Source organism: Leguminivora glycinivorella, chromosome Z (genome assembly GCF_023078275.1).
Source record: "Leguminivora glycinivorella isolate SPB_JAAS2020 chromosome Z, LegGlyc_1.1, whole genome shotgun sequence".
Classification (NCBI taxonomy): domain Eukaryota; kingdom Metazoa; phylum Arthropoda; class Insecta; order Lepidoptera; family Tortricidae; genus Leguminivora; species Leguminivora glycinivorella.
The window spans coordinates 17,628,590-17,641,492 of NC_062998.1; the positions used below are offsets into that span (position 1 = coordinate 17,628,590).

At 39.9% G+C, this 12,903-nt stretch overlaps 1 protein-coding gene across 1 annotated transcript in view; it reads left to right on the forward strand.

Moving 5' to 3' along the window:
* Positions 1-12,903, forward strand: part of LOC125240816 (zinc finger protein 395) — a 52,839-nt gene that overhangs the window by 17,254 nt on the left and 22,682 nt on the right. The window contains exons 2-4 of the mRNA XM_048148939.1: positions 1,849-2,018; positions 9,126-9,253; positions 11,131-11,288. Coding sequence (XP_048004896.1) covers positions 1,849-2,018; positions 9,126-9,253; positions 11,131-11,288 — 456 coding nt within the window. The remainder of the gene's footprint in view (positions 1-1,848; positions 2,019-9,125; positions 9,254-11,130; positions 11,289-12,903) is intronic.

The window sequence follows — 12,903 nt, forward strand, 5'->3', positions numbered from 1 at the left end:
TTTATATTTTATGCTGTTTGGTGTTAATACTAATTACTGTTGTTATTTGTATGTGGTTGATGCAACTGGGCTTCAGAATTATGACAGTTACTGTCAGTATTAAAGGTAATAAGGGTGTCACGACATCAAAAGTTTTTACTTTCGTGATTATATTCACCTATAGTACGAAATCGTAATGAGGATTACAATTGCCTCACGCATGAAACATTTCCTTTTGACTACTGCGACTAGTAGAAGGTACTCTGGTGTACAGTCCACAACTCGCACGAAATCACGTAAAAGTGAAAGTATGATGTGATCAACGGCCGCTCGTGAGTTGCGGGCGCGCCTGCGTCACCACCAACGGTGCGGGAAACCGACCACTCCGGCACCAGCACCGCTATAATATCGCCAACTTCAGATTGCCTACTAAGAGAAAACAAGCATCTCAATTTGGTTCGGTCAGCGTATAGTACAAAAAGTATATTATTTTTGTATTAAAGATTCTTTAACAAAATCAAAGTACAACCTGGTCGTCCATACTGAGGGTCCATAATGCCGCTAGTATTTATCAAGTACTTATCTATTTAGGTAATTAACACGTTCTTTTATCACCTTTTCGTCACTTAGTTCAGACTTTGACGATTTTCTCAATAGAGGTTAATGGTTTGTTTGAAATAGATTGTTAAATGGTTGCTTTAAACAGACAAATTGGGGTTAAAGAGATTGCTCGTTAGTTTATCAAGCGTGCCCGAATTGGCGTCGCCAAGTTCGTCAAAACAGAAAGAGGAAGACACAACAAGTAAAAGAATATTACAAATGTTAATACCCACTCCACCACACGTCACAATACTCACAATGACGAACAATGCAACTTGTCCTCGACGCTCGCGCTCAATTGTATCGTGTCAATCACGCAACCAACGCCTAGAAGAAGGAAGCTCACGAACGTAAACGCAGCCAATGTCAATACACGAAGTACCGAGCGCGCTTGACCGCGTAGGTGACCGCGATTCTTGCAACGTTTATCTATTCGTATGACCAACATACATGTGGCTCATACTTCCTGTTTTAGATCATATTGATACCATTACAGTTTCTTATGTCCTTAAAATGTACGTACATATTTAGAAAACCGGTCATTCTAACCTTTACAATGCACATTACATATGATACGACTACTATATATGAATTACCAGTCATGCGGAAAAAAATACTGATGCGGATAATTACGATACTTAGGGCCGGTTGCATCAAACCCTCTGTCACCGTTAAAGAATTCGTTAAATTTTATTGTATGGGAAGTTCCATAGACGTCTCCTGCGTGACGATGATGTGTCTGTCAAATGTGGTTGATGCAACTGGCCCTTAGCTTAACAACTTTACATTGAACTTTTGTCTTTGCGGCGCATATAAATAATTCACGGTAAATCCTTTTTTTTTCTGAGGAACTTGATACTTAATTAATTATCCTATCGGTGGAATTTTTGCAAATGGCAAATGACCAACAAATATTCCATGATATAGAGTAATCAGCGCACTCGTCGTAGAGGTTTAATATTGCGAGGGCATATATTCGTAGGTGTTGAGATCGTGACCCAGTCGGTCCCGCTCTACTTCTGGCAAGCCCGGTCATGACGTCACAACCACCCAACAACGGGCCGACCGAAGGTCGTCCGTATTGATCTCTCGTCCACACCCACTGTGCTGCAGTATATGCTCCTCATAGTTATTGTTCTAAGGATTTATTTACAGAAGTAAATGTAATTTATCATCAATATTATCATCAATGGCACAATATTTGTATATTATCCGTACGTCCCTTTTTTGTATAAATTTAAATGTATATTTATTTGTGTTTGTCCCCAGGCGCCTATCGAGCTAAAGAAAAGACTTGATGAAATAAGACTGCTAGAGTCCCGCAAATCTGCAAGACTCGCTGATGTGGACACTGACTTCGCCAGACTGGCAGACATGGCCAGTGGTGACCGCCGTCGTGCCTCCGCCACCATCGAAGTGCCTGCTCATCATATGCAAGGGTGAGTGAGCCTGTACACTACAGAATCTTTGGAACTACAGTAAAAAAAATCTCGATAATCCTGCACTTAGATAGCTCTCTTTCTCAAGGTTTAACGGGGTAATAAATACCGAGCAAGCACTTTCTACCCGTAGAATGATCCAGGTGGCATAATTAACAAAATAACGCCTATTTCACCTTGTGCTACTGGCTTACCTCGCCGCTAGTTGCGAGGAAGGTCGTGGCATTTCTAATGCATTCGACAACATGCAAAACCTCGACAATATCTAAGATGCTATTAACACGAAACCTTCTAACGTTTTTATGTAATAAATGAATCACTGATGGATATCACCATATGAACTTTATATTTACGTTATACATTGTTTAAAGATGTTAGTTTAATCGGTCTGGTAGTCTGATGAAAACCCTTTTCTTCTAGGTAACGTTCAACTAGGTAGTCCTAATCTAACGTGCCGTCTTGTATTGAGCTGTGTTTACTTGTCGGTAAGTGTGGATTGGATAGCATACAAATGTGCAGCGATGGAGTAAGGACAAGCGCGGCGAGTGTTGCGAAATTTTCGCCAAGCACGTTAGAAACTGGATGGAAGTGTTAGCGCGGTGTACGGGCGTGTCCTTGTCACACTTGCCTACATTCTGCGGCCGACTGCCGCCTCCTGCGCCGCGTACTCCCCTGCCTTCATGCCAGAGAGAGACAGAAAATACTACTTTGTTGACAACTATTATCAATTGCGTAGGCGACAAGACCAATGAGACACCCATAAGTGATATCATTTAATTGTTAACCATAGCCATGGATATATAATAGAGAAAAATCGATTACAAATAGGCACAGTCAAAAGTATTTTCATTGACTTCATTGTACACTTTCTTACAAAAGATTTTGAAGCGCATCGGCATCAAACCGGAACAGACGACGTCAAATAGTGTTGAAGTCGCTGCGACGTGACAGTAGCTACACCGCAGTTTCACTTTTTATCGTGAGCGCAGTGAGAGGCGAGACCTCCAGTCGCGGTTCAAATTTCGCAACGAGCACCGTAACAAACAGGCACAGGCCTAATCTACACAGATATCGCTCCACTCAGCACACCCCTCCCTGTCGACCGGTACAACCTGAGCCTGAAAGTAGACTTCAATCATGCTGTGAATACGATTCCGGTATAGGCACCCCTACTCGTACTTTAAGTAGTTTACATTTATTAAATGTAGGTAGAACATAATGTATTTGACGACGACAGTCTCATATAATGTAGAGTTTTATTTCATAGTGCTAAATTTAAAATTATAGAAGGTCGGGTATAGCACTTCCACTTGATATTACCGTAAAAGCCAGTGGTTGGTATTTAGTGTGAAGGCAGTGATTACGGAAAACTTGTTCGTATGACCTCTCTATAAGTTCACTATACTACTTAATAAAATATAAAGATAAAAAGAATATTACATACAAAGGTTTGCTACATTCTCCGACACTGAATTTAAGAAAGTTTGTCGAAATAAGAGATTCTATTTGTGATAGAAACTAAATTGGTGATTACCCGACTGGCCAAGCCGTATGAAAGAGAAAGTTTTTTAACAGAAGATATTTTTTTATATGAGTGCTCCATAGCGATTGTCAGTTAAACTTTTACATTTCGAAGATCTATTTGAGAAGTGATCTTGATTAGTGACAGATAAAACAATACGTAACATACGTATGTTGAATGCCACGATTTGATATAACTAATTCAAAGATGGCGGCGGTTTCGGTTGGCACTTGGCGTGGCCTTCGTGTGACACGGTGACCTAGTTTCGAAATGGAACGCCACACTAGCGCAACTCGCAGCACCTAACCTACAGTACGTTACTGCACCGCCGCCGCTCGTCCTCGACGTCGTCGGTTCCCCCTTATACAATAATACATTCACATATACCCAAACTACATTCCTCTACGACTGGAACTTTAAAAAAAATTAAACTTACTCTATCAAAATTTGGAGATAGTTCCTATTAATGAGTGCCAAAAATGAAAGAAAATTGCATTCAATTACAAGCACAAGGGAAATGCAAAAATAAAGAATTGATACTCTATGCTCATTTGTTTAATACTTGCTTATCACATCGGCTGGTTATTATATATGTAAATACAAAGTTGGTACGTACGGAAAACTGAAATCATATACGTATTTACAATGTCATCGAGCGCGGACCATGCAGAAACAAATGGTTGCGTCGGACCGATACTCGGACATTTCTGTACAGCTTCGCTCTATGGTCAAAGCAATTTTGTCTTAGTCCCGTATAAAATAAATTTAGGTGCATGCATTGAAATGCGTATACTTTTCATATACCTAATGTACGTTAGGTATATGTAGAGACAGAGAATAAAGCCGTCATTCAGGTCACACGGAAACTTTTAACACACTTTCAGTAACAAAAAAGGCCGGTCGACGTCAACTGTCAATGCTAATGAAGGATTTTGAGTGTCACGGGCGGCATCGGCAGCGGGCGCGAGCGGCGACGGCGCGCGGGCGCGGGTCCACCGCATTCCGCATGGTTTTGCGCAACAAGCAAAGAGAAGGCGCTTGCGGACGGAGTGGGGCGCACTTTCTCGTTCAGTACACGTTTACTTTCGTTGGTGCTACAGAGACCCGTTATCTCAGTTGGCAGGTGCACTTGGCGGTTATCTTGTATGCCACTATATTCTTCAACGGAAATCTATGACGGATACTATATTAAATAATAGCACTACAATTATGTCAAGAGCTCAACGAGGGTGCGGTGTGCTGATGACGGGAGGACTTACGGAACTAACTTGTTCCGTTTATTGTCCTTTGAGTCGTCGGCAACCCGAACCCTCCTTGGAACTTGTACACTCCTTTTTGCTGTGTACTTAACACAGCAAAAGGGAATGTACAAGTTTCTAATGGGGTGGCAACGCGCATGTGACACTGTTTGAGTTGCAGGCGTCCATAGGTTACGGTGACCGCTTTACATCAGGCGGGCCGTATACTTGTTTGCCACCGACGTAGTATAAAAAAAAAAATGTCAACTCTAAGAATTAATCAATTTTCTACTGTTACCTGCGGGATAGACAACTAGCGAATCATTACGAGTAGAAGATTATTGAATATCCAGTTTAAAATATAGTGATTAGGATACAAAACAATATCGTAGGTACCAGAGGTAACGTGTTTGTCTTTACCGTCTAACTAACCCCTAAAAGTCAAACACGACGGTCACCTTCGCCTTCAAAATTAATCGCCTTCACTTCTTCAGCCAGGTTGTATAAAAAGAAGCAGAGGACAAACTCGTTATTTTTCATAGTAAATCCTTCTCAGTCGGACACCAGTAAAAACCATTGATGTCACTTCAGAGACACCATTTATGTTTATACACTTGAAAAAAAATAGGTCAAATATACTCTGTCAACCAAGTCTGTCAGTAAATAAGAACAAAGAAAACTATATGCATCCTTTTCTTTAGGGTGCTAGAGAAAAGGATGCCTATAGTTTTCTTAGTTCTTATTTACTGACAGACTTGTTTGACAGAATATAAATAATATATGTACAACACTTATTCCGTTTTTTTTTACTCGCATAAAACAATTGTAAGGTTATTATCGTTACATTCAAATTAGTATTAGATATTAATTATTACAATACAAATATTTTAAATGGAATGTAGGTTTTTACTAACATACGACGTTTACTGTTGGTGTCATCAGCTTGGTATACCAAGTAGGAGGACATAAATATTGTAATCGCGTCATATTGAGTCTACATAGACGTGCCCTGGCAATTCGAGCAAATTATAAGCCGACTTTGGCGATGACCTCATCGCCGCGAACGCCCGCTCGCTCGCTGCGGACATGACTTTTTGTATCGACAAAAAATGCGCCCCGACCTACATCAACCGCTGTGTAAAAAATGCCGGACCTAAAGTTAGGTATAAACGAATCATTCCACCATATTCTTCCCCGCTAAAATGCATGTGTATGAATCAGGGGAACGTGTGTTATTATTATTATACTTAGTACCTATTTTACAAAATGATTATTAAATTAAATAAACTTAAAACTCGTAGTGAAGATACAACTTAATAACTCAAATATATCATGTATCTTACCCGAAATTACGGCCAAGTATAAGATTATATACCATTGTAAATTATCGGGCGATTATTTGCTAGTGGCATAAGTCGTAAAGTGATGTTTTATTGAAATTTTTTTTTTTGATAATATACCTATTGCATAAGTTACGTGTTACATAAGCGATCACAAAATGTCGCTCCTTAAAAATGTATTGTCGTGTTAGATGTATGCGTAGCGAGCTAGCGAGCGCGGCAACAGGCGGCAAGGTCGTCTTCAATGTTGCGTGTGTAATACGCAGCTATAGTAACGAGTGTGTGCTCAGCCGGCGCCGCCGGTGACCGTGGCGAGTTATCAAAACGATTTCATGTTCAGCACGGCCACACACTTGTTCAACCAAACACCCGCGAATGTGGATGAAATCTTGACGTCAATCACGTGCATGCGTAACTTTCTTACGTACATACGCTAGTATATGGTTCTTATTTGGCGATTCTTAACATCGAGTTATCAATTGAACGCGATAAAGCTTCATGCTGAATTTTGTAATTATTTATTGTACGTTAACTTGTCCGAATGTAGCTTAGCTTTCACGTCAAAATGCTCACTGCTCGTGATAGTAAATAGCAACTGAAGCACTCGATGATTAATCCCATCATATCATAAATCAAACTAGCCGTATCACAGCAGGTTACGTCATAAAATATACGTCAGAGAGCTATTTTAGCATCGCTACGTTTATACCTAGTTTAATGCGATATAGACAGCAATGTCACCTCCGCGACCGGCGGCGGCGGTCGTCGCCCGCGCCGATAACGACCACGACTCACCTACAGCTGGAGCAATGATGAAAAGAACGCTCGGAGTCATTCACCTACCTTGAAAACCCTCAAGTTAATCAACTCTATCATAACCAGCGTTCGATGACTGTAAATGATTTAAACACAAATGACATTGCCATGTTAAAAGGCAGATAAGGTGTATTCCAGATATTTCGATAAGTTCAAAGTCAAACTAGGGTAGTTTTCGAAACTTGCTCACATTTTGAAGTATGATCTTACCTGATGAAGTCTGATTTACCCGAAAATGCCTTAGAGAAATGTCAGTAAGTAGGTATTTTACGAATTTGTATAAATAGGCTTTAGGGGTGGAGGCCGGGGTGGACGAAAACGGTTTGGGATGGGTGAAGCACCTTGTGCGTCGGTGCGTCGGGCGCACAGCCGCGTCACCGACCGACCTACCGAGCGCGAGTCAATGGCCCTCTAACTTCGACAACCTTATCAACAATAATGTTCGAAACAATGACACGTGACGTAAGTGCATTCTGTTCATTGTCATACTTATTTAATGACTTTCGGCAGATTGCAATTTTTCTCACTAAACGACTTAAATTTGTTTCTAAGACAGTACCTAAACTAATGAGCCAAAATTATTGTATGTATGTACAGTCATCAGAAACAATAGTATGTATACGAAGGCCGCAAACAGTGTCTGACACGATCTTATTTTTAGAGTCATAACTTGATATATATAGCATGTCACATATTTTTGAGGCCTTCGAAAAGTATCATATTATTGCAAGTGACTGTTAATGTACCGAACGAAACAAACTATGGTTCAGTTCAAGCTTACGAACTTGGCTCAGGCTTGCACTAAACCTTCAATGGGTACGTTCCTCAGCTTGGGTGACGTTGATCAGTTCGTCAATTCGTTCTGTTTGGTGCAACCGCCTCTAACTCTAACCCTACTATTATGCCTAGGTTTTGGCGACTTGGCGCTCAGGTGAAGTTAATATTTATCAAATTACAAGAAATATGGGCTAAAGAAAAGTGGTTCTCGGCTAGCGCCCGAATCACATTTCAGTTTCATCACCTCAGAGTTCATACATCTAATAGTAATATAATTAAATGTGGACCAAATGATTCCAATGCGACGCCATCTTATGAAGTACGTTTACCGCTACACAACTACGTCACCCACTGCTATGACTCAGATTATATGTACGCATACAGTGTGCATACGTCAATTCGCGATGATGCTCTGTTAGTAGCAAAGTGAGTTAATATTCGACATTCAGAGGCTCTGCAACATCTGTTCTTGAATTCGATTGAGAAATCGAATTATAATCGCTCTTCAGAATACCTAGTTAGTGAAAGTTGAACGGTCGATCCTTGTGTAAGTGGTACGGGGTGACCGGCCAGACGCAGACGGGAGCAGAGTACTCGACCTCACACAATTCGCCCAAATATCTGGGCATGCGTCCGACGCCCGCCGTCGGTTGCGCAACAGCTCCCTGCCGCGACCCGGCGCGTCGTCGACCCCGTCGCCTCCGCGCCAGATCAACAAACTGGTCTAGACTTTTACAACTTCATTCATCATTCGCTATTTTAGCTATTTATTCTCATACAATTACTAATCACTTAAATAGACACAAATTTCATAAGTATGATATGATATGAGATACACAAATAGCAAGGACATATTGATTTTTATACTTGGAAATACGGTAATAGATCTGACCCCTTTCGCTACATAGGCACCGTGTAACCGTTGCGGGTGGCGGACACTTCGTTAATAATTTAGCAGTCTTCAGTCAACCTATATCGCACTCATCATTATGGACTGCGCAGTAAATATGCACACGAATCAATATTCACTATGCACAACTAAACTCGTAAACGCGATACGTTGCCTTTCACACTATCGTCACAACATAATTTATAAGACACAAAAACACACTTAAGTAGGTGATCCTTTCTGTCATATGTCCCGTAGAAAAGCATGAAAGTTTCGAGATTTAAAGTCAATTATCTTAAATTCAAATAAATCTTAATACCTGAGAGCAGGTTACCTACATTACCACAGTTATTTACTACTATGTATGTTTTTATGTGTGAGATAGGAGCCAAACAAGCAAAATTTTTTTTTTTTAATTATTTTTATTAATTACGCTCATGATCATTTTGAAGAATGGACATGAAGGCGAATGAAAGGTAGATTAGATGAAGTGGTGTAGCTGAGCTAAGAGAATGTTTGTTGCAGATCGCGCAAGCGCCGGCCCAGCAGCTCGTGCGACCTGGGCTACGGCGAGCGCGACGACCAGATGAACGAGTGCAACGCTGCGCTGGTACTCATGTCGCTCAGCTGCTCGCCCAACTCGCCGCGTCCGAGTAAGTTGCACCTTCCACATTCATATTATTTATCTAACTATTAAAACACAACTTTCCATACTTAACTATGGAGTTATACCTGGCGTATTAAGCGGTTCCCGGTATTGTCGGATCGGCTATTCAGGCTTTAAAGGATTCTCTTTATTCCTTTATTACGCTTTGTCGTACGGAACAGATAATTTTTTTAAATTCGTCGAAGGATTCTTTGTCTTGTAGAATCAGGTAAAAATGTGTGTCCATTAACAACTTTCCTTTTACTCTGACATGTATTCTTCGAATAATAGACTGATAGTTATAAGCCATCTGCGGTCAATCATTACACGTCATGTAAGATCCATGTTAAAAAGAGCGTATTAAAGCCAATTGCATGGCCAAGATTTTTACACAAGTACTATAAAATATAACAAGACAAGCTAAAGTATGATCCCAATAATCAGTCACTGTAAATGCTTTCTTTGGGCCAATGCGTTACTTTCAAAATTTTAAAGGTTGGATTGAAATTGGAAGAGCTTTTAAACTACCTGTTAAAAGTTGTAATGACTCTTGGCAGGGATTCAGCTATATTATTCATATCCAGACAAAAGGTTTTGTCGCCATAATCATTATCTCCTTTGTTAATATGGAAAACATGACGAATATTACGATAGGTACATACCTATACTGTGGGGACCTCGTTTAGGTTTATATGTTAAATGTAGGATAGAGTTAAGAACGTCTAGACAGCACAGCGGTCTAGACACTGTCTAGACAGGTATTTGATGAAACGTCGCTCTCGTGCTAACAACTCAGACCAAATGCTTTGTATTAAGCAAAAAAACAGCAACGGATTAGCTGTTTCAGTAACCCGTAAATGTCCAGGTGATACTGAGAAACTTTTACTATGGGATCAACCCCATTTTATAGTAAGTATTTCCTATGGGAGAGTAAATTTTTATTTCGCGTTTTGGGAGTAAAAGTTTCTCAGTATCACCTGGACATTTACGGGTTACAGTAAATGGTTTTCGTTAATTTACATACTGTATATATGAAACAGCATTCTGTTGGCATTAATTGTTTAACCATAGATAACTTTTATAAATATGAATTAGTGTGCAAAATGGTTAAGCGCATACAACTTATTAAATATTTAAAGGGTGTTGTTTATACTACTACGTTACGATTTACCGAATCCGATATGTCAGAAAGAGAAATAAGACAAAATTGTCAGCTGACACTGTACGTTTGTAGTAAGTAATATTTTGAGCAATCTTATTCACAAGTAACAAGAATGTAAATTATGATATGTATTCCATGTAGATGAGCTCCACGCAGTTGCATTTAGATTAATATCATCTTATTACTATTATTTTACATTGAAAAATTGATTGAAAATAATTTTGAAGAGGAAGCATTAGTTACAATGAAGTCGGTTGCAAGTAGAGAGCGTTACGCAATGGTGAAGCGAGAGCTCTTATTCTAATGCGGCAGTGGCACTGGCAGCGCATGTGTGCCGACGCGGCGAAAAGAACGGCTCTTTCTAGTGAAAGTTGATGGCCACAGTTCCGTTTCGTAATTACATTAATTTGTTGTGGTACCATTATTATGGGGCTTGGATATTTTGATTAGGATATTGGAGCGTAGACTTCGTAATTATATACGTCTTTAATGCACTTAAATGATGACGTTAGGATTCATTAAGACTTGAAAAAATGCCTGAAATATGCTACCATATACTTGTATCCACAGATAAATGCGAATGTCGACATCTGCATAGTGCTGGCATATTTAGGATTATGCATAAGTAATAAATAGGTAGTGGATCCAGAATAGTGTAGGTATTATATTTATAAATGGAAATGGTAGTGTGTGACAAATAAGAATGTGTTTGGTGGTGACAGATGGGTGGGGCGGCCGGTCGTCGGTGTCGCCGGGCGCCAGCAGCAGCTCGGGCTCGTCGTGGCGCTCGGGCACGCCCTCCCCGCCGCCCGCCTCCTCCTCCTTCAGCGACGAGGGCATCGCTATGGACTATGAAGATCTCCATCCCCGCAAGAAACGGGTAAGTTCACATTACACACCCAGTGCCCTGACTTCTGACTAGAGATGCCCCGAATACCGAATTGTTGCCTAAAATTCGTGGTAACATCTCTACTCCTGACTTTTCTCCGCCCATTCGGTTCCTCAATTCCCTTTGAAGAATCTTGTATATTTAATCATGAAGGATTCATCGCCCGTTAACCGCTAACGGTTTTCAGATCTATTCGTACTGCATTGCTTATTTTTGCGAATCGATGTATTTATGTCATGCATTCCTTTCAAATATATTGTAAAAATAAATCAAGTATCTGGGTCCGATTTAGTAACAGGTAACATAGACCCTTAAAAGATGAAAACATTGGTAACCACAAAAACCTTATTCGTTGTTGAAGTCACACCCGTGCCGGGTCTGTCACCCTATAGAGTAAAAATAGTATAAAGTAGTTTCATACACACTATGTTGTTTGTATTTAACTAATAATAAATCATAAGAGTCTCGACCAACATCTTGAGACACTCTCGCTAGGTGGTTGGATCAAGGGTCAGATGCAGAAGGCGGTGATCTTGGACACAGCGCGGATAGTCCGGCGGTTCCTCTCTCTGCAGCCCTAACCACCGGCAGCTTGGGCCCTGCCCCGCTGCTGGCGGTACCCTAGGTTAGGTTTTTTATAATGTGTTTATATGTTTTTCATATTGTTTTGTATGTGTTTTTTGTATTTTACTTTTATATTCAATATATTCATATTATAAACAGCCTAACTTAAGACGAAAGATGAATAAAGGAAATCATAATGAACGCAGTTTAAGGTAAATCATCCAATCTACAAAATTCTGTCAGTAAAATTTGAACTTATTGTCAAAAGAAACAATCAATCATTTCATGTGATTTTTTGAGGCTGGTTCCTTATAGGACGGTCTTATCATCTATAATTGGACGTAGCTAAGTTTTACTATAAAACTGACACCTGTAATACCTGCGGATGGATGCCACTTGCGCAAGTTAGGTAAGTTCTGCTGAGTTTCATTTAACCTGAAAAGCCACATAAATGTAGTAGGTCATTAAGATATATATTATCTAGTAATTTGTAAATACATGTCGAATTGCTGTAAAACGTTACAAAATGATGATTCAACAAAGACATAAATTGGATCATCACGTTGTAAGTGAACATGAGCGCTCAGGCGAAGTGTTTTTTACTTAATCATAAGCCCTGGTATTGCAAAGCGACCTGCACCTCTAACTGCCACGCGAATGTACATTGTTCAAACATTGTCTTCTTAAAGAGGATATCTTCACATGTTTGTAAATGGGACTATGGCACAAACAGTCCAAACTATGTAGTATTAAAATATATAAAGGTAAGTCGAAATTTGTCTTTTTAATACTCTGGCAGACCCAATTTGTCAGCAGAAAAAAAACGACAGTTAAAAAAATGTAGATGTATCGCACAGCCTTCCTTAGAAAATTTGAATTTCTTGTGGCAGAGTGGGTTTATCGGAGTAGATATGTGTTCTTTACAGCGTTGTAGCGCGATCTCTTGAAATTCTTGAATCACTTTGTGCTCATCTCCATTATACTATGAATCATTTCCGAACAATTATGAATTCTCTAGGTCTCCTTTTTAACTGACAATTAT